The sequence below is a fragment of the Oryctolagus cuniculus genome, chromosome 17 (genome assembly GCF_964237555.1).
Source record: "Oryctolagus cuniculus chromosome 17, mOryCun1.1, whole genome shotgun sequence".
Lineage (NCBI taxonomy): Eukaryota > Metazoa > Chordata > Mammalia > Lagomorpha > Leporidae > Oryctolagus > Oryctolagus cuniculus.
The window spans coordinates 61,446,395-61,469,940 of record NC_091448.1 but is presented as its reverse complement, the minus strand read 5'-3'; the positions used below and the strand labels follow the sequence as shown (position 1 = coordinate 61,469,940).

Genomic DNA, 23,546 nt, shown 5'->3' with positions numbered 1-23,546 from the left:
GAGGGCGGTGAACAGCAGCACCAAACCTGGGAGGCGGGAACCTTCACAAAGACGCCACTTGTCTCCTCTTAAAACTGAGCCATCCATTATTCTTAGAATAACACGTGTAAACAGGAAATGACTTAAAATGTATATCCGGATAGTAATTTCCATCGATTTAATCAGTAATAATCCTTAAGAGTGTTTCCGCATCCACTGTGGGCTCGGGCAGTAGCTGAGTGTTCTCCCCCACTGCTGGGGCACGGTCCTTGAAGTTGCAGCCGTGTTAGTCTGCTCTTCCCGTTAATCCCACTTGTAGGAATTCTACACGAAGGAAATAATCCAAAATAGCCTTAAAACAAAACAAAAACAACCCACTTTCTACACAAAGTTAACCGGGGCATGACAACGACTCTGGTCCCCGGGATGACCGTGAAGGGTCCACACGCAGAGTGCACGTCTCTGTACATGTAGATTACAGGGAGCAGTCCAAAAGAGGAGCACCAACACTGTGCCCATTGTACACACAGAGGAGCTTAACCTGATCAAGGTTTAACCTTTACAGCCAAATACACCCAGGCAGCCACATGAAAGATGCATAGAGTTACATGGAAAAAAAAAAAATCTAACTGCACAACTGTCTTACTTATCATGGGAACGAGGAACTCAGCTCCTGTGCCCGCCTGTCCCTCCCCGGCTCCCTCGTGCCTTGTCTCGCCTCACACTGAGACTGACACCTGCCCAGGGAAGGGTTAGAACATGCAGTGGCCCCCAGCCTCACCCCCATCCCGGGAGCCACACTGAGCACCCTGCGTCTGCCTCTCAGGGGCGGAGTCTCAGCCCTCGGCTGCAGGCCCCTCAAAGCTTAGGACCGACCTGCTATGTATGGTTACAAAACGTCAGCAGGTGAGCGAAGTGACACTTTGGGGAGGGCGCTTTGGTCATGAAGAACACTTCAGTAATGCTGTTCTACAATCCGTATACCAGAAACAGCCTGCCTGAAGGCTTGTTCAGACCCAAGCCCCAGATCTGTCACACAGCGACTCATGGGGCACGTGGGCCTTACCCTGGCCCTCAGCTCCTCTCCAGATTATGACCGTGAGGAAACTGCACAGCCCAGAGGCTCCTGACCACCCGAGGTCACCATCCAGGTGGTGACCCTGCCGCTGCCCACGGCTGGCCCAATCCTTGTGAATACGAGAAGTGACTGCCGGTCCGAGGGATGACTCAGGTGACACCGCACAGCTGTGTATCCGCGCGCTCGATGCTTCAGCGTCTGTCCTGAACCTGCAGACTGTGCCCTGTGACCACTCTCTAAACAACACACCTAACAGCCATGCACACAGCACTCACACTGTAGGAGGTGCTGAAGCGTCCAGGGGCTGGGTGTGGGTGTGCATCAGTTACAGGCAAATGCTGGGCCACTTTACACGAGGGGACGTGAGCACCTGAGGGTGACGGCTTCCGCAGGGGAGCGAGGTCCTGGAGCCGCGCTCCGTGCAGCGGGGACACTGACAGGGCTGCGTCAAACTGGAGAAAACGCTTCTGCTGCGAGGTCACGGGACAGCAAGGAGGGACACCAATGCACCTGCAGAGTAACGGCACGCATGGGGACCGTGCTTAGGAGAAACGTCTAGGAGATACGCCAACAGGTGGACAGCTGGTGCCTCTGCGTAGTCAGCTCACGAGATATTTTTGTGTTCGCATCTTGTAAATGATCATGAATGGACATGTATTTCTTTTACGAGAAAACTAGCAAGACTTCCAACTTGCAAGTGGGGAGGTGGGTCACTGAGGAACTCTGAGCCATCAGCAGGAAGGGCCCCGTTCAATTTGCAACATCAACTTGCAAACTGCAGAGAGTAGAGCATTGCCTGCTGCCTACACTTTGTCAAAGGCCACTCAATCAGCGCGACAGAGGGAAGACTGTAAAGCCCAACTGGCAGTCTGGCCCCGCAGCACTGCAGTCTGGGCCACCAGGTCGCCCAGGGCTCATCCCAGAGGTTCCAATTCCAGGAGTATGGCCCAGGCTTTGCACATTTAAAAGCTCCTGGGTTGGGACCGGCGCCGTGGCGTAGCAGGCAAAGCAGGCGCCGTGGCGTAGCAGGCAAAGCAGGCGCCGGTTCAAGTCCCGGCTGCTCCTCTTCTGAGCCAGCTCCCTGCTAATGCACCTGAGAAAGCAGCAGATAATGGCCCAAGCCCTTGGGTCCCTGCACCCACATGGGAGACCCAGAAGAAGTTGCAGCCATTTGGGGAGTGAAGCAATGGATGGAAGATCTCTCTCTCTTTCTAATGCTACCTTTCAAATAAATAAAATAAAGTGTTGGGGGAAAAAAGCTCATTTCCCCCAAAGGCCAGTTCCAGTCCTGGCGTTCATCACTTAGATTTCGGGGAGTGACTCCATCTCTACTTCCTCAATGACCACACCTGCCACCCAACCACCGCAACATCCCATGTTCGAATCCCACTTAAGACTCAAGCCCTTACAGCAAGGATGAGCTCCTCTTGTTTGTGCCCCTGGAAAGACGTGGGACTGGGACTGGGACGGACCAGCGGGGCTGTGCTCACTGCACTGATGGGCTTTGCCTGTGATGCTATCTCCACTCCAAGAGATGAGCTCTCTGGAGCAAACCAGCGCCCACAGTCCTTCCCACCCCGGCCACCAGGGCTGACTCCGGACCAGGGCTGACTCCGGAGAGCAGCGCTCCCCGAGTTTACACAACACACCCACTTCAGCACAGTAACGTGTCACAAGGGCCCTGCAGCAGAGCGCCAGTCAGCCAGGGCTAGGTACACTCCGGACACTGAGAAATGCCCAGCTGGGGGCCGCCAACTGCTTCTCACCTGCAGGCTCCCTGACAGCACCCCTCAGATCTGCAGCCCAGAGCTCTGTTACACCCCCACCTCCCACACTCTCAGGAGACCCACACTGGCCCAGGCCCTTCTGAAGCAAACACTGTTGGGGTTTGATTTTTTTCTTTTGAATTAAAAAAATTTTTGAGAGTCAGAGAGAGAGAGAGAGAGAGAGAGAGAGAGAGAGAGAGAGAGAGAGAGAGAGAGAGAAGTGCTCGTATCTACTAGTTCACTACCCAAATACACTGGGGAGTGCTGGGGGCTGGGCCCAGGGCCAAAGTCAGGAGCTAGGAACTCACCCAGGTCTCCCACGTGGGTGGCAGGGACTCATGTACCTGAGTCACCACTCACTGCCTCCTGGGATGCACACAGTCCACGGCATCAGGCTCAGGCACTCTGATATGGGACACAGACATCGTGGCCACTAGGACAGACACCACCTACTCCTTAAGTTCTCTTTTTTGAACAATTAATATATTTTTCCCACACCCTCAGGTTTTCAAAAATAGGCCTGTGGAGGACTCCCTGTCTCTGATGCCTAGTGCTTTCTTTTTTTTTTTAATTAATTTATTTGGAAGTCAGAGTTAGAGATAGAGAGGAGAGACAGAGACAAAGAGAAAGAGAGAGGGAGGTAGAGAGAAAGAGATAGCTAGCTAGGTTATCTTCCATCTCTCCCCAGATGGCTGCAATGACCAGGGCTGAGTCAGGCAGGCCAAAGCCAGGGGCTTCATCCGGGTCTCCCACGTGGGTGCAGGAGCCCACACACTTGGGCCATCTTCCACTGCTTTCCCAGGCCATATGCAGGGAGCAGGACTGGAAGTAGAGCAGCTGGGACATGAACAGGTGCCAACACGGGATGCCAGCATCACAGGTGGCAGCTTTACCTGCTCCACCACACTGCTGCCATCCCCTCAGATGCCTATCTCTTTTTTTCTTTTTTTAAACAGAAACTCGTTTTTTTTGTTTTGTTTTGTTTTAAGATTTATTTACTATTATTACTTGAAAGGCAGAGCTGCAGACAGAGAATCTTCCATCATAGGTTCACTCCCCAAATGGCTGCAATGGCCGGGACTGGGTCAGGCTGAAGCCAGAAGCTTCTTCCAGGTCTCCCACCCGTGTGCAGGGGCCCAAGGGCTTGGGCCATCTTCTACTGCTTTCCCAGGTCACAGCAGAGAGCTGGATCAGAAGAGGAGCAGCTGGGACCAGAACCGGCACCCATATGGGATGCCGGCGCTTCAGGCCATGGCTTTAACCCGCTGTGCCACAGCGCTGGCCCCCAGATGCCTATCTGTTAGAAAACTTGTCCCTTATATGTACATTACATGCGCCTGTATACAGACTCCAGTTCTACTGCCACAGTGAAATGCTGCCCAAACAGCTTTCAGATTCTTCAATTCAGAACCTCTACAGGGTTTAAGGTTGGTTGATCACTGGGGCAGGCATGTGGCACAGCAGGTTGGGCCGCTACTTGGGACACGCAGGTTCAGTTACAAGAGAGCAGTTCAAGTCCCAGCTATCAGGCGCTTCTGGGCCAGCTGCCTGCTAATGTGTCCAGGAGGCAGACGACAGCCCAGATACCTGGGTTCCTGCCACCCGTGTCGTGGGAGACCCAGCCGGAGAGCTCCTGGCTCCCGGCTTCAGCCTGGCCCAGCCCTGGCTGCTGTGGGCATTTGGGGAGTGAACCAGTAGATAGAAGACTGATGACTGATCTCTGGATCTTTCCCTCTCTGTCACTGCCTTTCAAATACATAAATTATGGAGGAGGAGGCAGAGGAGAAAATGGAGATGACATCGACTGATTGTTGTGGAGGGAACAAGATGGCCATGCCACCCCTTCAGTCCCCAAGGCCTGCGACGTCCCAGCATTCCCGCCAGGCCCCAGGAGACTGGTGGCACTGCCGCCAGACTCCAAGCTCAGGTTCTGCTGAAGGCAGTGGCTTCTGGGAGGCCACAGGACTGCTGGGGCTGCTCTTAGGCCCAGCCCCTCCCACCTGCACAGTAAGCGCCAGCCTTCTTATACCTCCACCTGCCCAGAAACCAGACACTGATGGCCGAGAAGTTCAAAACCAAGTTTGGGTCCATCCCGAGCCCCCGTGCGTGACCCTGGCTTTGCCTGATTTTCTCACCCTGATTTTCCTCTTGCCCCAGTTCCTCTGGTACCTATTTAATCCTATGGTACTGCGTGTGCATGTTTTGTAAGCCAACTGAAATCCTTTCTAGAGTGCAGCAGGGCAAACACACTGAATGGGCACGGTCTCCAGGAAGGCAGGGTGAACCACTGCTGGGGCTGTGAGGAGGGACCGGCCTTGGCACAAGGGGCTGCCAGCTAAAGGAACACGGGCCTGGAGGAACCTCTGACGCGACCCAATGCCATGGCCAGCCACTCTGCACTTGCTGGAGCACCCAAGGGGGCGCCATCACAGCAGACCTGGCTGACGTCCACCTGGGGCCAAGGACTCGGGCCATCATCTGCTTCTACCCAGGCATGTTAGCGAGAAGCTGGATCAGCAGTGGAATAGCCGGGACTCAAACCAGTGCTCCGATATGGGTTGCCGGCCTCGCAAGTGGTGGCTTAACCTGCTGCACCACAACGCCGGCCTCCATCAGCTACCTCTTATGCAGGTCCCTGCTACCCCAAGAATTTCTGCAATAAGGCTGGCACTGTGGCCTGGCAGGTGAAGGCACCAGCGCCTGAGACACCAGCATCCCATATGGGTGCCGCTTCCAATCCAGCACCCTGTTAATGGCCTGGGAAAACAGCAGAAGATGGCCCACGTGCTCCCATATGGGAGACCTGGACGAAGTTCTTGGCTCCTGGCCTCGGCCTGGTCCAACCCCTGGGGAGTGAACCCATGGACAGAAGTTCACTCGCTTGCTCTCTCTGCCTCTCCCTCTGACTTTGAAATAAATCAATCTCTTAAAAACAAACTTTCTGCAATTTCTCCACAGTTTGCTGAGTGTCACCATCAGTCCTGCAAAACGTGTGAGGGGAGCAGGAGCCGCGGGCAGGGTAACAGGTGGGCTGCTCATACTTGGGTGCAGATTCAAGGCGGCTGCCGCCCTGTGGGATCCTGGGCAAATGTCTAACTTGGAGAGGCCTGCTCTGGGCTATGCAGCTTCAGCTGACAGACGCGGTCCCAAAGACTGACTGCATGCTGGGATTATAGGAGGGCACCCAGCACGGGAAGCTGCGACGTCGACAGGCAGGACAGCACACGTGGGCTCTGGGAGGACAAAAGCACTGCCCGTGCACCAGCAGCTGCCACCAGCATCTTCAGCCCAGAATTCTCGCCCTGACGCCAGCCGTCTCAGGCCTTCCTGGCACCTCCACTTCTGCACTGTGTGGACACTCAACCTGCCGCCCACAACTGCTGACCCAGAGCTCTTCTCACCCGGCCACTCCCTCCTCCAGGTGCACAGCTCGCAGTCCTCAGAACTGCCCTCAACTCCATCCCCTGCCACCACGGTCCAGTCCTCTAGGAACTGCTCCTGCCTCACTGAGCACAGGCCGAAGGAACTCGGCACAGACCTGGAAGGCCCCACACTTGCCGGTCGACCGAGCACGCGGCCTGTGATGAGGTTAGGACAGACAGTAAGAGAAAGCAGTCAGCACTCGAACGCCAACACCAAAGGCCCATCTGAGGTGCACCAGGAGTTAGGGAGCGCTCCTTGCCACCCGCGCCCTCCTGCGGCTCACCTCTGCTCTCTCCACCCTGACCCCACCTGCCACCTCCCTCGCTAGGTCCCAGCCTCACTACCGCATTCCTGAGCCTCGAGGCCCTGGCTCGCTCCCACTCTGGCCTTCTGCACTTGGCCCCTCTGCCCGGCTTCCACACAGCTCACCCTTCCTCCTCTTTCATGCCTCGCATAGTTCATGCTGCAAACCACTCCCTCTGCTTCCCATAAAATCACTAGGCCGGTTGTTTGTTTTGCTGTTTTCCAGAGCCCTCATCCAGTAACAGGCCATGTAATTTATTTACATTGGGTTTCTCTTTCCATTACTACTTAAGCTGCACAGGGCGGAAGGGTGGGGGTTCTGCTCTGCACACAGCACGAAGAGCCTGGCATGCCACAAGGCGCGGCGAATACTGCGCCACAGGACTGCGGGAGCCCAGAGCACGCGTGGGGCAGGCTGCAAAGGAGGAGCCAGGGGTGTGCCCTGGGGCAGACACCCTGCACCTGGAGGAAGACAGGGCTGGTGTGGACTGAGGTGGGGGACAGAGCAGCGGAGGGCGGCTGCCAGTCAAACACTCTGGAGTGGACACTGCAGAGAACTTGGTATCTAGGAGATATTCTGCATCCCAGGGCAGAGGTCCTGGGTGGATGGGGATGGGAGGCTGACAACAGTCAATGGCAAGAAAACTGGCAGCAAACTGAGAGGCGCGGGCTAGGTGAGGTGCAGAATGACAGTTTGCAGGGCTGTGGGGCATGAGGGAGAGGCAAGTGGCCCAGGGAGGATGGCCCCAGGCCCAGCAGGAGAAGGAAGCCCTCATCAAACACCAGCACCTCCATCAGGACAACAGCCAAGGCCCTGAAGCCTGCCTGGCTGTGGCTGCGCCGTGTGTGGTGGTTTCTCAGTAGCCAGCCTCCCCCGCCCTTGTAGGGCCTGGGGTCCTAAGAGCACCCCTCCCAAATGTTCCTCCTGAGTCAGCCTACATTTCCCAAGGCCATTTTCTGGATAAACTCTCACTTCTAGATTCTGAGGTCCACCCAGATCCACCAGTGAGTGCACTAAGCAGCTAGCTACCTTTCACCTGACACTTTGTGAGGCCCCAAAAAAGAACACCAAAGAAACAGGGCGGGACTGGTGTGTGGCTTATTGGGTAAAACCGCCACCTGGGTGCCATATCCCATATGGCTGCTGGTTTGAGTACTGGCTGGCTGCTCCACTTCCGACCCAGCTCTCTGCTATGGCCTGGGAAAGCAGAAGATGGCCCAAGTCCCTGGACCCCTGCACCCGCTTGGGAGACCCAGAAGAGGCACCTGGCTCCTGGCTTCAAATCGGCAAAACTCCACCAGTTGCGGACATTTGGGGAGTGAACCAGCAGATGGAAGATCTCTTTCTCTAACTCTCTGCAACTCTGCCTTTCAAATAAATAAATCTTTAAAAAAGAATGAAAGAGAGCATACTCCCAACAGCCCCCACCATATGATGGGAGGAGGGTGTGAGGTGTGGGAAAATGTGTGCACACATACACACAGTTAAAGGATGAAGTGGAGCTCCACCTAACACCTGTTTGCTCTAAACTCACGTTGGGCATAAGTTGCCAAAACAAGCCTCCTTTTAACCTCTGATTCACACCCAAGCTGAAAGAGGAGAAATCCACAACTTAAACCTTGTCAGACTGGGGAGGGGTGGAGACACAGACGGCACAGGCAAAGGTGTGCAGGTAAGGCAAGCCACATCTGGGGGAGGCCTGATTCCAACAAACGCCTCAGGGAAGCCAGCTGGGCCACAGCACTCACCACAGTTTCCCAGTTCCTGAATGGGCAGAACACAGGAAAACCAAAGGGGGGGGGGGGCTCCACGGAGTTCTGTGGGAACCTGCCGGGCAGGGAGACAGAACCCCAGCGCCTCCGGGCAGCCCTGCACGACACGCTGTCTGATTACATTCCTCCCAGCGCCACGCTGGTCCCTCCTCGGGTTTTCTACGTCAGTTTGGGAGACGCCAGAACCCTGTATAAACTGTTAGGGGAAGACAGGGCACAAAGGAAAACAATCCCAGAGCTAAATATAGCGGCCGCGCGAACACCCAAGTCAAACAAGCTCTAATATTAATGAGGCACGAATGCGCAGGAGCCGTTTCCAGGGCCGAGCGGAGGCGGGCTACCTTATCAGAAGGAGCTGCATAAAAGCGCTCAGCCGCCCACGGGCTCCTCCCCTGCAGCAGCCCGCACCTGGGACACCAGGGAGACGGGCAGACACCGGCGATCATCTTTTTCCAGTTCAGCCTGCACCGGCTGTAGGTTCTGACCAGGACACACTATTCATCAGTCAAAAGAGAACCTCCATTTTTAGTTACCCATCCACTTAGGAACCTTCACGCACATGATCTAAGAGTTGACAGTACAGCTAACTCTCTGTACCACGGAAACAGGAACTTCAGGAGGCCAGCAGTAACACCGGGAGCCCAAACAGCCCCAGCTCATGCTCAGCAAGGCATCAGGACGACGGCTGCCAGCAACCACCCACGGAGGAGCCTGCACCTGCCCAGCACGGCAAGGCCTGCACCGTGCGCCTCTGCTTCCACGGACCAAGCAGTCTGATACACCACCACGGGCGGGCCTGGCAGGCAGCAGCACCCCATCCCACGCGGTCAGGTGTGGAGGCCCGGGCAGAAGACGGGCACTCACCTCAGGCCTTAACCAATGAGCGTCTCCCCACTAAGCCTCTGGCATAGGGTGAACAACTGACGTGTGACCACGTGAAGGGGAGCACAGCCAGGCTGGGACTCCCCAGGAGAGGACACCAGGCCCAGCAGGAAGCAGGGAGAGAGTTGGCTGTACTGGCATGGCAAGCACCCCCCACCAGCAAGCTGCCCCGCATTTCTAGGAAGGAAGAAAGCAAACCGCCGTCCCACCTCGGGCTGCGCGGTCACAAGTGAGGCAGGGCTGGGACCAGTCGCCACTTGGGCGGGAGGCCAGCCCCAGGTGCGGCAGGAAAGGGTGGCGCTGGCTCAGCGGCTGCAGCTCCTCGCTCTGACCCAGCGGGGCCCCTGTGCGGTGCTGGGGGCACAGCGAGGCCTCGGGCGCTGTTGGGCAGGGACATACACACACACACATACAGAGAGAGACATGCCATTAGAGGGTGCGCACGGCCCCGCGAGGGCACAGGGCGAGCCGTGGGGCCTGTGGACCACCTTCTGACCCTGGACATGCAGCTCAGGCTCAAGGACTGAGGGGACCAGCAAACTCCAGAGCCGCGACTGACGGCCGCACATCACTCTGCCCAGCAGAAGGCGGGGAGGACCTGTGTCCGCGGGACGAGGGGCTCCTGCATTCCCGCCTCGTCCTGTCCAGCACGCTTGGGGACAATGGCCATGAAAAGCACGTACAGAGAGGAGCCGCCCCCCTCGGCTGTGTGCCACGACCACTGCCACACGTGGCAGAGGAGCCACAGCAGGCTGGGGCTAACTTAGGCCAGGGGAGCCTTTCCGGCGAGAGGGGGGCGCTAGGGAGAAAGAAAACCTTCTCCCTATCTAAAGGGCATCTCCGCTTTTTTGATGCAAAAACCTGAACATTAAGGGAGACTGGAGGAAAGGAAGTTTAAATCGGTTTCAGCAGTGTTCTGGAGGTCCCGGCCCTTGCTTGAGCAAAGCAGTTTCAACGGGCCAGTGACAACACCTAGCAGCAGGACAGGGAGCCGCAGAGCTGCTCCAGGGGACAGTCACCTAGATTTCCTGGAGACAGGAAGTCTGAGTTTGGTATGCAAGCCTCCCAGCTGACACATCTCTCAAGCGCTGGCGGTGGCCGTACAGAGTCAAACTGAAACCAGCCAAAGCAGGAAACATAAGCGGCCTGGTAAGCAAGGGTCGGCAGGGGTCTGCCAAACTACAAACAACTTCCTTTCAAAAACAAAGGAAAAAGTTCACTCTTCTGCTGACACAGTGTTCCTGCGTCCAGAAAGACAGGGGATGGGGCTCTGCACGGCTGCTTCTCAGCACAAGACACAATGTCCGCAGCCCCCATCCTACCCTGCCTCCCAAGGCCCCAGGGCTCCCCCTGAGGGTGGGCTCCACACTGTGGCCGCACAGCACTGCTCCCGGAACCCTTCCGGTGGGACCCCCGGAACACCAAGACGGCTCACAGAGACCGGCTGCTCCTGCCAGGCCCTGAGCCCCACTTCTGCTCCTTAGAATCGCTCCTGAACATTGGCCAAAGACCCAAAGTGATCCAACATGCAAAACCAGAGCGCAGACCCACCCCGCCCAGCAGAGATCCAGTCATGCAGGCAAGTCCCCCGAGAACTCTCATTTGCATGGTTGAAAAGGAGGCCCTGCTGGCGCCAACAACCTGGGCAAGTCTTTTTGCATTTTCCCTCTTTAAAGTGAGCCAGGGGACACCTGATCTCCGATCTCGCCCTCTCTGTGCTGCTCAGAGTAACACACTGAGCTGTTCAAGAGACTTGCAGCTCAGGCGGCAGAAAAACATTTAATACGAGATTAAAGCAGCGAGATGATCAAGAACGAGCATTCGCTTCCTCTCGGCTACCACAAAGAGCCAGCTCCCCACCGTCCCTTCCCCGAGGAGGACGCAGGCCAGACCTGCCTCAGGGGCCACCTTCTCCTGAGGACTCGGGGAGCCAGGGGCTGGCCCTGTCCAGACACACAGAACGAAAGCCCCAAGTCACAGCGGCCATGGACAGACGGCCCCTTTGTACCTGTAACTCAATCCAGACCGAGGGCTGCCAGAAACTGAGAACCAGGGACAGGCTGCGCTCGGTAGCGGCCACTACCCTCTCAGCCCCGGGACACCTGGACACCCACCCCCGACTGCACATGGCGCCTGCTCAGGGGAGGGGCGGGGAGGGCCCTTGGATTACTCACAGCCATGGTAGGAGGCCGGCGAGCCCCCGGCCTTGCCGTACTCCTGCTCTGAGTAGCTGGTGGAGAGGTTGGGCTGGCTGGAGCCGCGGCCAAAGGTGATCTGGTTGCTGCCCATGCCGGTGGCCACCTGGGCCATGCGCTCTTTGGTTTTGAGGGCCTGGGCCCTCTCAGCCTTCAGCCGCTCCTCGTCCTTGAGCAGGGCCACCAGCTGCTTGGACTTCTCGCGCACGTTCACGCCCTGGTCCTTGCCGTCGCGGTCGATGTACTGGAAGTCCTTCAGGGTCTGGATGGCGAAGATGTTCTCCCGGCACTGCTGGGCCACCCGCTCAGAGCCCGTCTTGATGAGGTAGTCCAGCAGCGTCAGCGCCTTGTACACGTGCCGCCAGTTCTTGCCGTGGTCGTTGAGCCGCTTCCACACCATGCTCATGATCTCGGAGAAGGCCACCACGTTGTAGGTCAGGTCGGCGATCTCGGTCATCAGCGAGCTGGACGGGCCCCACGGGTCATTGGAGGTGGCTTCCCGGACTTTGATTTCGGCCTCGGAGTAATTGTTCACAATGTTCTTCATCTGCCGTCTGATGGACGAAGTCGTCATGGTTATGTCCTCTGTGACAAAAATCAAAAGCCCTTCAAAGGAAGACAGAAACTTTCCCGTCCTCGGCAAGTCCGCGCCCTGTGCAGGCCAGCTTCCAAAATCAACCTGGAGCGGGATCCCGGAACAATCATTTCCTCCTTTGGAGGCTCAGGTCCGAGACGCCGGGGGCCATGGCCTAGAGGAAGAAGCAAAGCACAGCCGAGGGCAGGGGTCAGCCCCGGGGCAGGGCTGAGCGAACATACCACAGCCTCCTTGGGGTAACCGTCCATCTTTCTTCCCAAACCAGATCACATCTGTCTCGCCAGTTAGGAGGGCGTAGAAGGTAAACGCAAGGCCAAGCCTTTGGGAGGAAGAAGTGCGCCTGGCGTCCTGTGTGCACAATGCACCTACCAGGATGGCTCTTCTGGGGGTTGTATTTTTGACTCCAGGAAGAAGCCAGCCGTGAAGGAATCAGCAAGCTGGGAAAGTTGGCCCTGATAGATGCGCACGCGCAAGGAGGCCTCTCATGTCAGGCCTGTCCTCGCCCCCCAAAGCCTGTCTGCACCTGCAGAATCACGGAGCACTGGGCTCTGGTCCCCAGTGCTGCCACCTCTCAGGGCATTCTCCTGAGGGCACTGTCCTCTGGACCCTGCCTGCTCCAGACCAGGGGAGGGCTCCAGAAAACTAACCTGGTTCTTGCCCAACCCCCTCACTTCACAGAGAAGAAAACAGGCCGAGAGCTGGCGTGACTTGGCTTTAAACACGCCCACCCTCTGTCTCCCTCCATGTAAGATACAAACACTTACAGACCTACAGTGAGGTCCACGTCTCCAACGCCGGGCTCTGGTCCAAGCGCTTGGTGGTCCCCATCTGTCTTGTTCACAGCAAGTCCCCAGCACCTAGCACCAAGCCTGACACAAAACACACACTGTTGAAGAAACAGGGGGTTACAGATTGGAAACAGTGTCACAGTCCTCAGGAAGACCAGACGCCTGGGGAACAAAGATGCCTCCAGGGAGAATGCTCACTACAAAGTTAGCTATGGATTTCAGCAACTAACCTGCCTCAAGAAGGATTTATCTAGGAACTTACTGGCTCTCGTGTAAAATGGGGAAACTGAAGCCCAGAAGACTCCAGAAACGGCCACAGAGAGATCGGCATGTTGGGGCCCGGGCAGGAGGCAATGGCTCTATCACCCCACAGCCTGGTTGGTCACTGGGGACTCTGGGCCAGGCTCTGTGTCACTTAACACCCAGGAAAACCTTCTGAGTGAGGAACACTGTTCCCGTGGGAGAGCCTGGGACCACGCTGGCTGCCCAAGGCCCCGGGCTGGGAGCTGAACTCTGCTCCTGAGCCCACCCAGCACCAGCCCTGCTCTCACTGGCCACCGGACTGCAGTGCCTGCCAGAGAAACAAGGCACGGCCCCACCGTCCTCTTCCGAAGCCTCAGGTGGGCACGGCCTCATCAAACAAACAACTGAGGGAGAGTCACAGGGAAGGCAACGGTCCCTCTCACAGATGACCACACGCGAAAGCAGCATCCCTACCCCGCTCTATGCCAAAGGCCCCAGCCAGAAGGGGACTCAGTCTTGTAAAATTTCGCCAGCCTTCTCCCCACACACTTTCGCCTAGGATATCCGCCAAGGAGTCTGTTTCCATCTGAAGCCACAGAACTGGATTCGACAGAAGGCAGGCGCGTTCTGCCCCTCCGCCCATCTGGCCAGCTCTCATGAATCCCCTAAAGCCTGTCAAACGACCGAGGCGAAAAACATTTCCACCGTGACTTGCAGATTTGCTTTGACTGGGTTTCTCATTCACGATGCGGCATCCATGGCTGGCCAGAGATGGGCTGGCTCTCTCAAAGGGGAAGAGGGACACTCGGATTCTGCAGGGTGCACTCCCCAGCTTACAGTGCAGGTATGTGTGAAAACTAGTGGCCACGTTCAGACACACTTACTGCCCAAGGGCCCCACAGTGTGCCAGGCACCAGCGGGCACTTCCACGTCTATCCATTTGGTTTCGGCAGGGATGCCTGTCCCACGCCTCAGAAAAGTGACCGCAGCTGGGAGTCTCACCCAAGAGACGTCCCTCCAGGTCACAAAGCAGCGATGATTAAGCACAAGAGGAAGCGGACGTGATAAGGGCCAGATGGTTGAGAAGACCTTAAGAAAAAAATACTTTTTTCCCTGATGAGAAACCACACCCAGGCCCAGCTGCCTGTGGCTCTGGCCATCTGGGCGGGGCAGGAGGGAGGCGGGGAAAGAAGACCCCTAGCAGGGCCCACTGTCCAGGAGGCCATAAAAGGCACAGCCAGGGCTCCCACGGAAGCTCCTAGGGCTTGGGTGGCAAATAAAAGGCAGCAACTCCTGTGTGCAAGGGCTGGGCAAGGAGCTCCCTCCCATGTGGACCGGGCACGCTGAGCAGGGCAGGGCCTTTCTCCAATGGACTCAACTTGCAAAGACACTTGCTGGGGGGATGCCTGAAATGCTTAGGCTTAGAGAAGGAAAAAGCTAAAAGGGTATTTGCTGTGAGAAGAAGGAAAAGCTAATAAAGTACTTACTGCAGTCAGAAAAAATTTTCAAAATAGAGTTTGTAGCACAGCTGCCTGCTGTCTTCTTTAAAAAAAAAAAAAAAAGAGTGGCTCTCAGGACAGGCAGATGATGAGAAGGCAAAGACCTGGGTGAGAAAGGATACAAGGATACCAGAGGTCTCCCCAGTAGGCTGTTCGCCAGGCCAGGAGCTTGCACAGGAAGGGCCTGTGGCATGTGGGCCACGGAGCTCTGAGCCCTGCTTCCTCAGCACCTCAACCTCCGCGGCCTTGCCACTCTGGGCCGTGTGCACCGCAAACCTGGTCTTTCCAACCATAAACTCCACTCAACCTCAGCAATGGGCTCTGAACACTTCAACATCTCCAGCCCCGGCGTCTGGCCGCCAGGACTCCCTCCTACGAACAAGCCCTGAGCACTCCCCAACACACACACAGGACACATCCTGTTATTTCTAGAATCTCAATTTTTCTTTTATTCCTGTTCTTTTTTGGAATAGTTTGCATGCTCCACTTTCCAAACTTTCCTTCTTTGTTTGCCAGTTTCCTTTCTAGCTCGCTGAGCCTGAACTAACACACACGCCAAAGCAACTGAAACAGGGTATCTGATACCCTCTGGGCTCCTCATTCAAACCTGAGGATGTGCAAGCAATGCACAAACATCAGTCATTTCTAAGGACACCCAGGCCAGATATGGATTAGATGGGGGCAGGGGGTGGGGAGGAGGGTGGACAGAGGACTATCAAAATGACAAGGAAAAATCAACTTTAGAACAAGGATAGCAAAACAGAAGCATGCAAACTTATTTTTATAAATAGCATCCTAACAATTACCATGAGAACATGAATAAGTAGAAATACCTTTAGAAATCTAGTTCTACCATCAGGTAGAGGCAAAAAAAAAAAAAAGGTACACAAGTTCATACAATTCTGTTGCAACTTTAAATATTTTTGAATGGAGACAGCAAGATTACTTCAAATTGGGATTTATTATTCCAGGTTTAAAAAAAAAAAAAAACACCGTTCTGATTCTAGTTACAGAGCTGGACTGCATGAGGCTAGGCAGGCTCACAGGAGATGAGCAGGCAAAGGTTCCCAGCCCTAATAAAAGCCCATGTTTTAACACTGCATTAATGAAACAACCACACTGAGTGGACAAAAATCCCAACCAACAGCAGAGAAAGTGAACTCACCAGCTGGCCCGGGGAAGCCTCACTGTGGGCAACACAGATCTGCCGGGCCTTTCAGAATGCCTGGGAGCGGCCGCGCGATGGCCTTGGTGCGGCAGGACCAGCCCCAGAACCAGGACCAGGCCTTCAGCCAACACACCAGGACTCCATCACCGCAGTGAACCTGCTGCTTCTGCCGGGCAACCACCATCTCCCGCTGCCATGGAGTGGGCACCTCAGTCTCCCGGGAGCTGGCGGGGGAGCCTGGAGCTCCCACAGCTGCAGGGCAGAGGTGCCATCAGGGCACAGTGACAATCCAGCCCAGACCACCTGCAGACCGTGCGGCACGGGCCCTGAAACCACGGGGAGAGGCCGCTGGAAACCATCACAGGGCCAGGGCTTCTGTGTACCTGAGACTGAAGGAGCCGAGGACAGGAGGGGCCCTGAGACACACAGCACCGGGTCTGAGCCTGTGCCTGAGAGGGGGACAGCAGGAAGCTAGCAAGAGCCAGACAACACACAGAGAGCATGGACACGCCCCTGAGCCCCAGTGGCAGCGTACGTACCAGGGCATAGACACCACCATGCTCTCCTCAGCCCTGTGCTGACCAAGGAGGGGCTGTGGTCTTCCCAGGGACACTCACCACCGCCCCCAGAATGCAGCACCCCAATCAAAGGCTAGGGTCATCCACTCTTTTGTGAGGGGACCCCTACGTGTGCAGGGGACAAACGAGGGAAAAAATAATTGGGGCATACTGAAAACACAATCAGCTTTCAAATGTCAGTGGAGACTGGAAAGAGACTGAACCAAACAGCAAACAAAACCAGGCTAGCAGGGAGGGCAGGGCAGATGCAAAAAAAATAAAAAATAAAAAAAGTTTTCCAAGCCTAGGGTGCCGTCCCCAGAGGCCAGAAGAATCCCGTAAGAATGTGCTCCATGCACTTGCAGGGCTGGACAGAGAGCTCCTCTCCAAACCCAGCGTTCGCAACAACAGAGGACGGGGGAGATTTCTGTGGGTCCCCACAGTCCACGGGGCGCAGTGGTCAAGCCCCACAAGTCTCTGCCCAGTGCCAGGGTGCCAAGCTGAGGGTGGCCACGTGCTGAGAGGACGCTCACCCCTCAGTCAAGGTCTACAGACACCAATCGCCAAGTAGACACCTGGCCAGTGGCTTCCGAGCTGCAAGGGCTGTGAGCACCTCACCCCCTTCCCTAAACCTGACAGCCACAGGCCAGTCAACACTGCCGTGGCAACTCAGTCCCAGCAGTAAGATCTCCACCCCAAAGGGCAGCTCAATGATGGATGGCAGGCAGCCTCCTCCCAGCAGGTGAGCGAGCCTGGGAAGGGGACACACCAGTGCGGCCCACGGAAGCCCCTGGGTGCCAGTTCAAGATTTCCAGAAAACACAACAGCCGGGGGCAGAGCTGTTTCTCAGCAGGCTGCCCGCTGTGTGACACGTGTGCACGTGTGGCGTGTGCAGTCCTCTGCCATGCTGGCCACACACACGGGAGGAACTCTGCGCCTTCCTGCTGGAGAACAGGAGGCCAGGCAGGGGCAGCTGTGACAGCAGCACACGTGACCAAGCCTAGGGCTCCACAGGAGACAACGGCGCAGTCAGGACAGTGTGCACAGTGCCACATTCTTTCCAACAGTGACCGTTTCAGTCTAAAGAGAAAGGACTATTATGACTTGGCCCAGCCATGCTCACATTAACTTAAAGCCTAATAACCACGGCTCATGCGGAGATGCAAAATAAAAGGGGGGGGCGGATCTTCTCCTTCCCTCAAACCAGAACAGCGAGATTCAGCCAGAAAAGAAACTTCTCTAACTGGGCATTGGGTTATCTCCACATCCTTGGCTTCTTGCTGGTTACAGAAAGCATCCTGTATCCCTATCCATAACGCGAACTTAAAAACCCTCGCTACCCACACAGTAAACAATTTAAAGGGAAAGAAGTCGTTCAGGACCTGACACTTGCAGGCGATCCCAGGGTCTCCGGCGAAGTGAAACAAGCCCATGCCAGGCAGCGGGGCCCCTGCGGGATGCTGCTCAACCCACGCCAGGACAGAGCGGCGAGGGGCTGACTGTGGGAAGGAGCGCCCGCCTTCCCTCCAGCAGACTGCCAGTCACTAGCACCGTGGCAGCCCAGGCGCCTGGGACGTCACGTGTCCCTCGTTTTTCTGGAAGCAGAGATCAAGAACCGAAACACGTGGCAAGGAACTCCGGCTTTCTTCACGCTGGGACTGGACATCTGTGTAGCCTCTAGCGGCACAGGCCGCGTGGGTGGAGAAAGGCAGTCCTCTTTAAACACGCTGTGTGAGGCAAGGGTGGGCCAGGTGGCCCGACTCTCGCTCCTGCCTATGGGGTGGGGAGCCACATCCCTCTCCCGGGTAAAGATCAAAGACCCCGGGAAATAAAGACTGTCAGTCCCCCCACCTTGTTCTACCCAAAGCAGCTGGGCAAATGGTCACACCAGGGACAGAAAGGAAACAGTGGGGGGGGGGGGGATGAACAGAAGCAGGGACGGAGGCACCACAGAAGCCAGCGTACCCAGGGTCTCACTTCAACCACGGGGGGGGGGGGGGGGGTGTGCTCCTGGGACAAAAGGAGCTCCCCTCCCGGCTTTGGGAGCGCGGCCCTCAGAGCCCTGCATCCTCCCCCTCCGCAGGGGGGCGGCCTGTCTGCACAGCCTCCGTTCCTCACACCGCCTGCGAGCCTGTGAGGGGACTGGCGCTGCTGCCCGCGCCGGAGGATGGGCTGTGCCAGCTTCATCCGCTCCTGCCCGCGGGCCAGGCCGAGCCGCAGATCACATCGCTTCAGAAAAAACGCAGAGGTGCCTGAGAAAATCTAGACTCTCCATGATGTCGTGCTTAATTTAGCCCTGGCAGGGGGCCGTGGCGGCACTCCGCGCGGAGCTGCTGGCGCCCCTGAGCACGCGCCAGCCCGAAGTGAAGGGGCCGAGCTGCGGATTCCTCCGCAGACTCCGCGTTTCAGGCGGCACAGTGATTTCACACTTTTCTTAAAGGCAGCTTGAGATGCCTGCCAAGAGGGGCTCGCCCAGCGGCAGAAATTTCACAGTGAGTGAGCGCAGGACCACAGCAGGATAAAGGCAAACAGCCTCCACACCTCTGCCCTGCACCCAGCACATCTGGGAGGCAGGTCTGGCTGCGGAGGAGCGAGGCGGCACCCCACCCCAGCAGCACTGAGGGATGGGGCCTGGGGGGGTGGGGCGCATGGAGTCCCAGGGACCAGGCTCACCTCAGCACACGCTCAGAGGATGAGCTCGGCGATCTGCAACCTGGGCCCAGGTGTCCTGGGGAAGGCCAGAGCTGAGCGACTCTGTGCCACCCGCACACTGCACCCTTTTCCCAGGGGGCTCTGCTCATCACTGGAACTACAAAAGGACACTGTCACTTCCGAGGGGCTCATTCTTGCACTCTTACCCTCCACCCATGTGCCTTCTGCCCGGCACCTCTGACTGTCGCTGGCCGAGCTCCTGGTCATTCAGACCTCAGTCTAAACACCGCTCCCTCCGAATGCATCAAGCGCACTCTACCAAGCCACCAACAGGCAGACTGGGTGGTGGTCTTCCTCCAGCTGACTTCTAGCATCTGCATCTGTTCATCTGTCCGCTGCCCCCCTAGCCACGACCCTGCCTGTCTCCTCACCACTCTCTCCAAGGTCTAGCACAGCTCCAGGCACGGAGTAAGCACTTCATAAACACGGCTGTGTGAACGAGAAGAGAAGGGAGCCTCTCCACCAGCCGGTCTGCGCAGACTCAGTCAACGCCTCCACGCCACCCTCCCTGCTCTGCTTACCTTTGGTCTCTACCCTTGAGTCACCGTCACCATCTGTCTGATGACAAACTGCATGGGGACAGGAGGGCCCTACCTAGTGCAAGTAAAGTGCCCAGGACATGGATGAACTGCCGCAGCCTCTGGGGCACGGAGGCAGCGCACGAGAAGCTGCCCGAGGCCGGTGCCAGCTTGAGAGACGGCATCAGGGAGCTCCAACGGGCAGTTCTTGCTCTGACCGGGGCGGGGGGGGGGGGGGGGGTCTGTGTCCTGCCTCCAGCTGTGTGCCCTGAGGCAGGCTGGGCTTTTCCTGAGCCTCTAGGTCTACACTCAGGGCTGCTGCAGAGTGGGAGGGGCAGACGACAGGTGTCCACATATCTGCTCCCCCCGCCCCCCGCCTGCCCAGGCCTGCGTGCCAGCAGGAGGCACAGCGGTAGAGCCGTCTCCACGCGATCCGGCTGGGTGGAAGCTGCCAGCCGGCGTGGGTGCAGTGCATCTGCAAACCACACACACCACCGGGAAGCACCAGCACCGGTCCTGCCTGCTCTTCTCCTTTGCAGCTGCTGTGTCTGAGAAGTCTCAGAGGGGCTTACTCCGGTACGAGTAACAGAAGGAAATGCAAGGGGAGTAACAGGACCTCAAAGGGGCCATGAGTAGAAGCCAGCAGACGTCAGCGGAGCCCCAGACTGGACACCAGGCCTGAGCTCTTTGCTGCAATTCTATGATAGCCTTTAGAGAGGAAACTGAGGCACACAGAGGTCCCCTGGACTAAGGCTGCGTGGCTAGGAAGCAGCAGGACTAGGATGTAATCCCAGCCTTCGGTCCTCTCCTCCATACCTAATCCTATTCTTTCTGACTTCAGCCAAAAACCAGTGCTGAAAGTCACTGCGGAGGAGGAGGTTTTCCTAGCCGAATCTGCAGACCTGAAGAGACTCCTCCTGGTGTGATGGTCTCAGGCATACAGACGGCAAAGCAGCACCGACTCCCCAGGCCCTGCTCAGCGACGAGATGCCTTCCCCGGCCAGCTCAGCAGGTCAGACAAGCAGGAGCAAAAGGCCACAGCCCGAGGGGCGTCGGCGGAACTCGCCCACAGGCACGCCACCACGGCAGCGCAGAGCAATTCGGGGCCGGCCAGGATCACAACTGGGCCTTCCCAGCTCCTGCCGGTGCAGCCGCCAAAAGGAAGGGGCTTTGATGATCTTCAAAGAAAGCTTCCCCTGGAGACGGGGCAGGCTCCGCAGGCTGCACTCCCGTGGAGGCGGCCAGGGCGGTCTGAAACAGGCATGGCGACGCCTCAGAAGCCACACCCGTGGGAAAGGACGCCTCCTGGTCCCCAGCAATCTCTTCCCTAGGTCAGCCACACCAAGGCGGGCACCTGAGCAGCCTGCGCGTGCGTCACCTGGAACACCACTCCAAGTGGGCCGCCAAGGCTGAAGGGGCCATTTCCTGCTTGGGCACAGAATGAAAACGTGGCTTCCCTCTTTCCTCTGCTGCTGGGGGCGGTCTCCTTCCCTGCCAGGCTGACAGGACGCCCTGGGCGGAAATGCCCCTTCCCACCTCGGAAGTGCCCAGTCTACCCCAGAAAGGGCACACGTCAGCCTCTGTCGTCTGAAATGTTCTAGTACGTACCACTTGCGTAACAGAACATGTGTAAACCACGTGTGACGTGCATACTACAAGTGACACACAAACCACAGACCCCCGGGGGACTTCCCCTCCCACCTCCTCTGCCCCTGGGGGACAAACAGCCGGTCCTGGGTTCGCAGTGCCCTATCTTCCACCACACGCTCCTGTCACTTGGTGCACTGCTGAGATGCACCCCTGACCCCACGTGGAACCACAGATTGTTAAAGTGAGCATTTAACCGCTGCCCCCGACGCTGTGGCCCCTGTCAAAGACATCTGGGACTCTGCTGTTACGAGAGTGTGTCGTCTCCTGGGCCCCCGTGCTAAGTGTATCTACAGTATGTTGCTAGGAAGAGAACTGCTCATTCGTAGGGTATACAAAAGCTCTCGGCACTGTATTTTAAAAGTGCTTTTGCCACTCAGCTTTACAACAGCCATTCTGTCATTACAAAGACATAATAGTAGTTTAGCTGACACCAGAGTCCCCAAGTACTCTTCACACACTTCCTGTGGGTAAAGAAGGTGATGACAGCAGGTGTATGGAATTTAGGGAAGCAGGAGATGCGCTTCTAGTGTCTGGGGTTGGGGACAACACCTCATGCAGGACACCTGTGCTCCACACCCGACTCCACACTGGCTGCTTCAGACAGGAGGACAGGCTGTGGGGCATCAAGTGGAGGAGAGGCACAGTCTTGAAGAATGACAGAGATGAGCAAGTCCATGAGGAGAAATAGGCCACCGCGGGTAGGGTGTGCGAGACACAAAGATGTGGGACGGCTGGGCAGGCAGTGGCCAGCAGGTGTACGCCAGGGCCTCACCAGCATGCCCTGGAACCTGGGCCTGCCAACCACCCTCAAGATTTTTGCCATCTCCTCCAAACAGTAACAAGGGCTAACAGTGACAGAGCACTTACCAGGTGCCAGGAAGCTCCTGGCTCCTGGCTTTGGATTGGCTCAGCTCCAGCTGTTGCAGTCATTTGGGAAGAGAACCAGCAGATGGAAGACTTCTTTCTCTCTGCCTTTCTGTCTCTCTGTATAACTCTTTCAAATAAATAAATCTTAAAAAAAAAAAGTCTTGCTATAGGCTATATTACTGTTGGCTTAATATTTTTAAAATCAACTTATTTTCAAACTTTATTTTTAACTTTTGTGAAAGGCAGAGCAAGAGACAAAGGAGAGAGAGAGGTATCTTTTTTTTTTTTTTTAATTTCACAGGTAGAGATATAGACAGTGAGAGAGACAGAGAGAGGTCTTCCTTCTGTTGGTTCACTCCCCAAATGGCTGCTATGGCCAGCGCCGTAGCGCCAATCCAAAGCCAGAAGCCAGGTGCTTCTCCTGGTCTCCCATGCAGGTGCAGGGGCCCAAGCACTTGGGCCATCCTCCACTGTCCTCCCAGACCACAGCAAAGAGCTGGACTGGAAGCGGAGCAACCAGGACTAGAACCCGGCGCCCATATGGGATGCTGGCACTACAGGCAGAAGATTAACCAAGTGAGCCACAGCGCCGACCCTGAGAGAGAGAGATCTTCTAATCACTGGTTCACTCCCCAAATACCTGCAACGCCACGGCTGGGCCAGATCAAAGCCAGGAGCCAGGACCTCCATCCAGGTCTCTCCTATGGGTGGCAGGGGCCCAGCATCTGCTGCCTCCCAGGGTACACCTTAGCACAAAGCTGGACTGGAAGTGGATATGGGTCTGGAGCAGCAGGTTTACTCACTGAGTCACAACACCTGTCCAATATTATTTTGCTTCGAGATTCACATACTGACTGTGAATAACATTTAATTTATGCAATCAGATATTACTGGTATGGCATTGGGGGGTGGCCTTTTTGTTTTGTTTTTATTGATATAATAATTGACCCAGCACAAATTTCACTACCGTAAGTGGGATTTTTTTCTTTTGGTATATTCACAACGTGGTACAATCATGACTACTACCTAATTCCAGAAGATTTCTATCACCCTCTAAAAAGCAAGCCGGTATCTGTTAGCAGTCACTACTCACTGCTCCCTCCTGCAGCCCCTGGCAAGCACCCATCTACTGCTGGTCCCCTGGAGCATCCCATCACGGACGTCTCACACACATGGTATCACTCAGGGCGTGGCCTTTTGTGCCTGGCTTCTTTCACTCAGCAGTGTTGGAAAGCCTCATCCGTGTCACCTGATGCATCTTGAGGGCTAAACACTCCTCCATGGTGGGGATATACCTCGTTCTGTGCTGTCCATCAGTCAACGGACATTCTGAGCTGTTTCCAGGATGTCTGGCTATCATGGACGCCTGTGTCCAAGTCTCTGTGTGCACATGTTTGCAGCTGTCCTGCGCGCAGACTGAGAACAGGGACTGCTGCTCCATACACTGTGTGCTTACCTTTCCAGGAAACTGTCAAAGGGCTGTGACATTTTAAAGACTGAAGCAAACACCACCCAACTGTATATACCACCTTAAAATTACTTTGGGATCT

At 56.4% G+C, this 23,546-nt stretch overlaps 1 protein-coding gene across 9 annotated transcripts in view; it reads right to left on the bottom strand.

The window, feature by feature from the left end:
- EPN2 (epsin 2) overlaps positions 1 to 23,546 on the bottom strand; it is a 67,948-nt gene that overhangs the window by 23,314 nt on the left and 21,088 nt on the right. For 2 of the 9 annotated variants that reach the window (XM_070061528.1, XM_051824449.2), the window contains exons 2-4: positions 12,763 to 12,863; positions 11,379 to 12,148; positions 9,414 to 9,584 (exon numbers count right to left, since the gene is read on the bottom strand). In XM_070061528.1, the coding sequence (XP_069917629.1) occupies positions 9,414 to 9,584; positions 11,379 to 11,973 (766 nt within the window). In that variant the 5' untranslated portion in view covers positions 11,974 to 12,148; positions 12,763 to 12,863. Of the gene's footprint in view, positions 1 to 9,413; positions 9,585 to 11,378; positions 12,149 to 12,758; positions 12,881 to 14,512; positions 14,572 to 23,546 lie in introns of those variants that run through there. The other 7 variants (XM_070061530.1, XM_070061529.1, XM_070061527.1 and 4 more) reach the window with 6 other exon arrangements.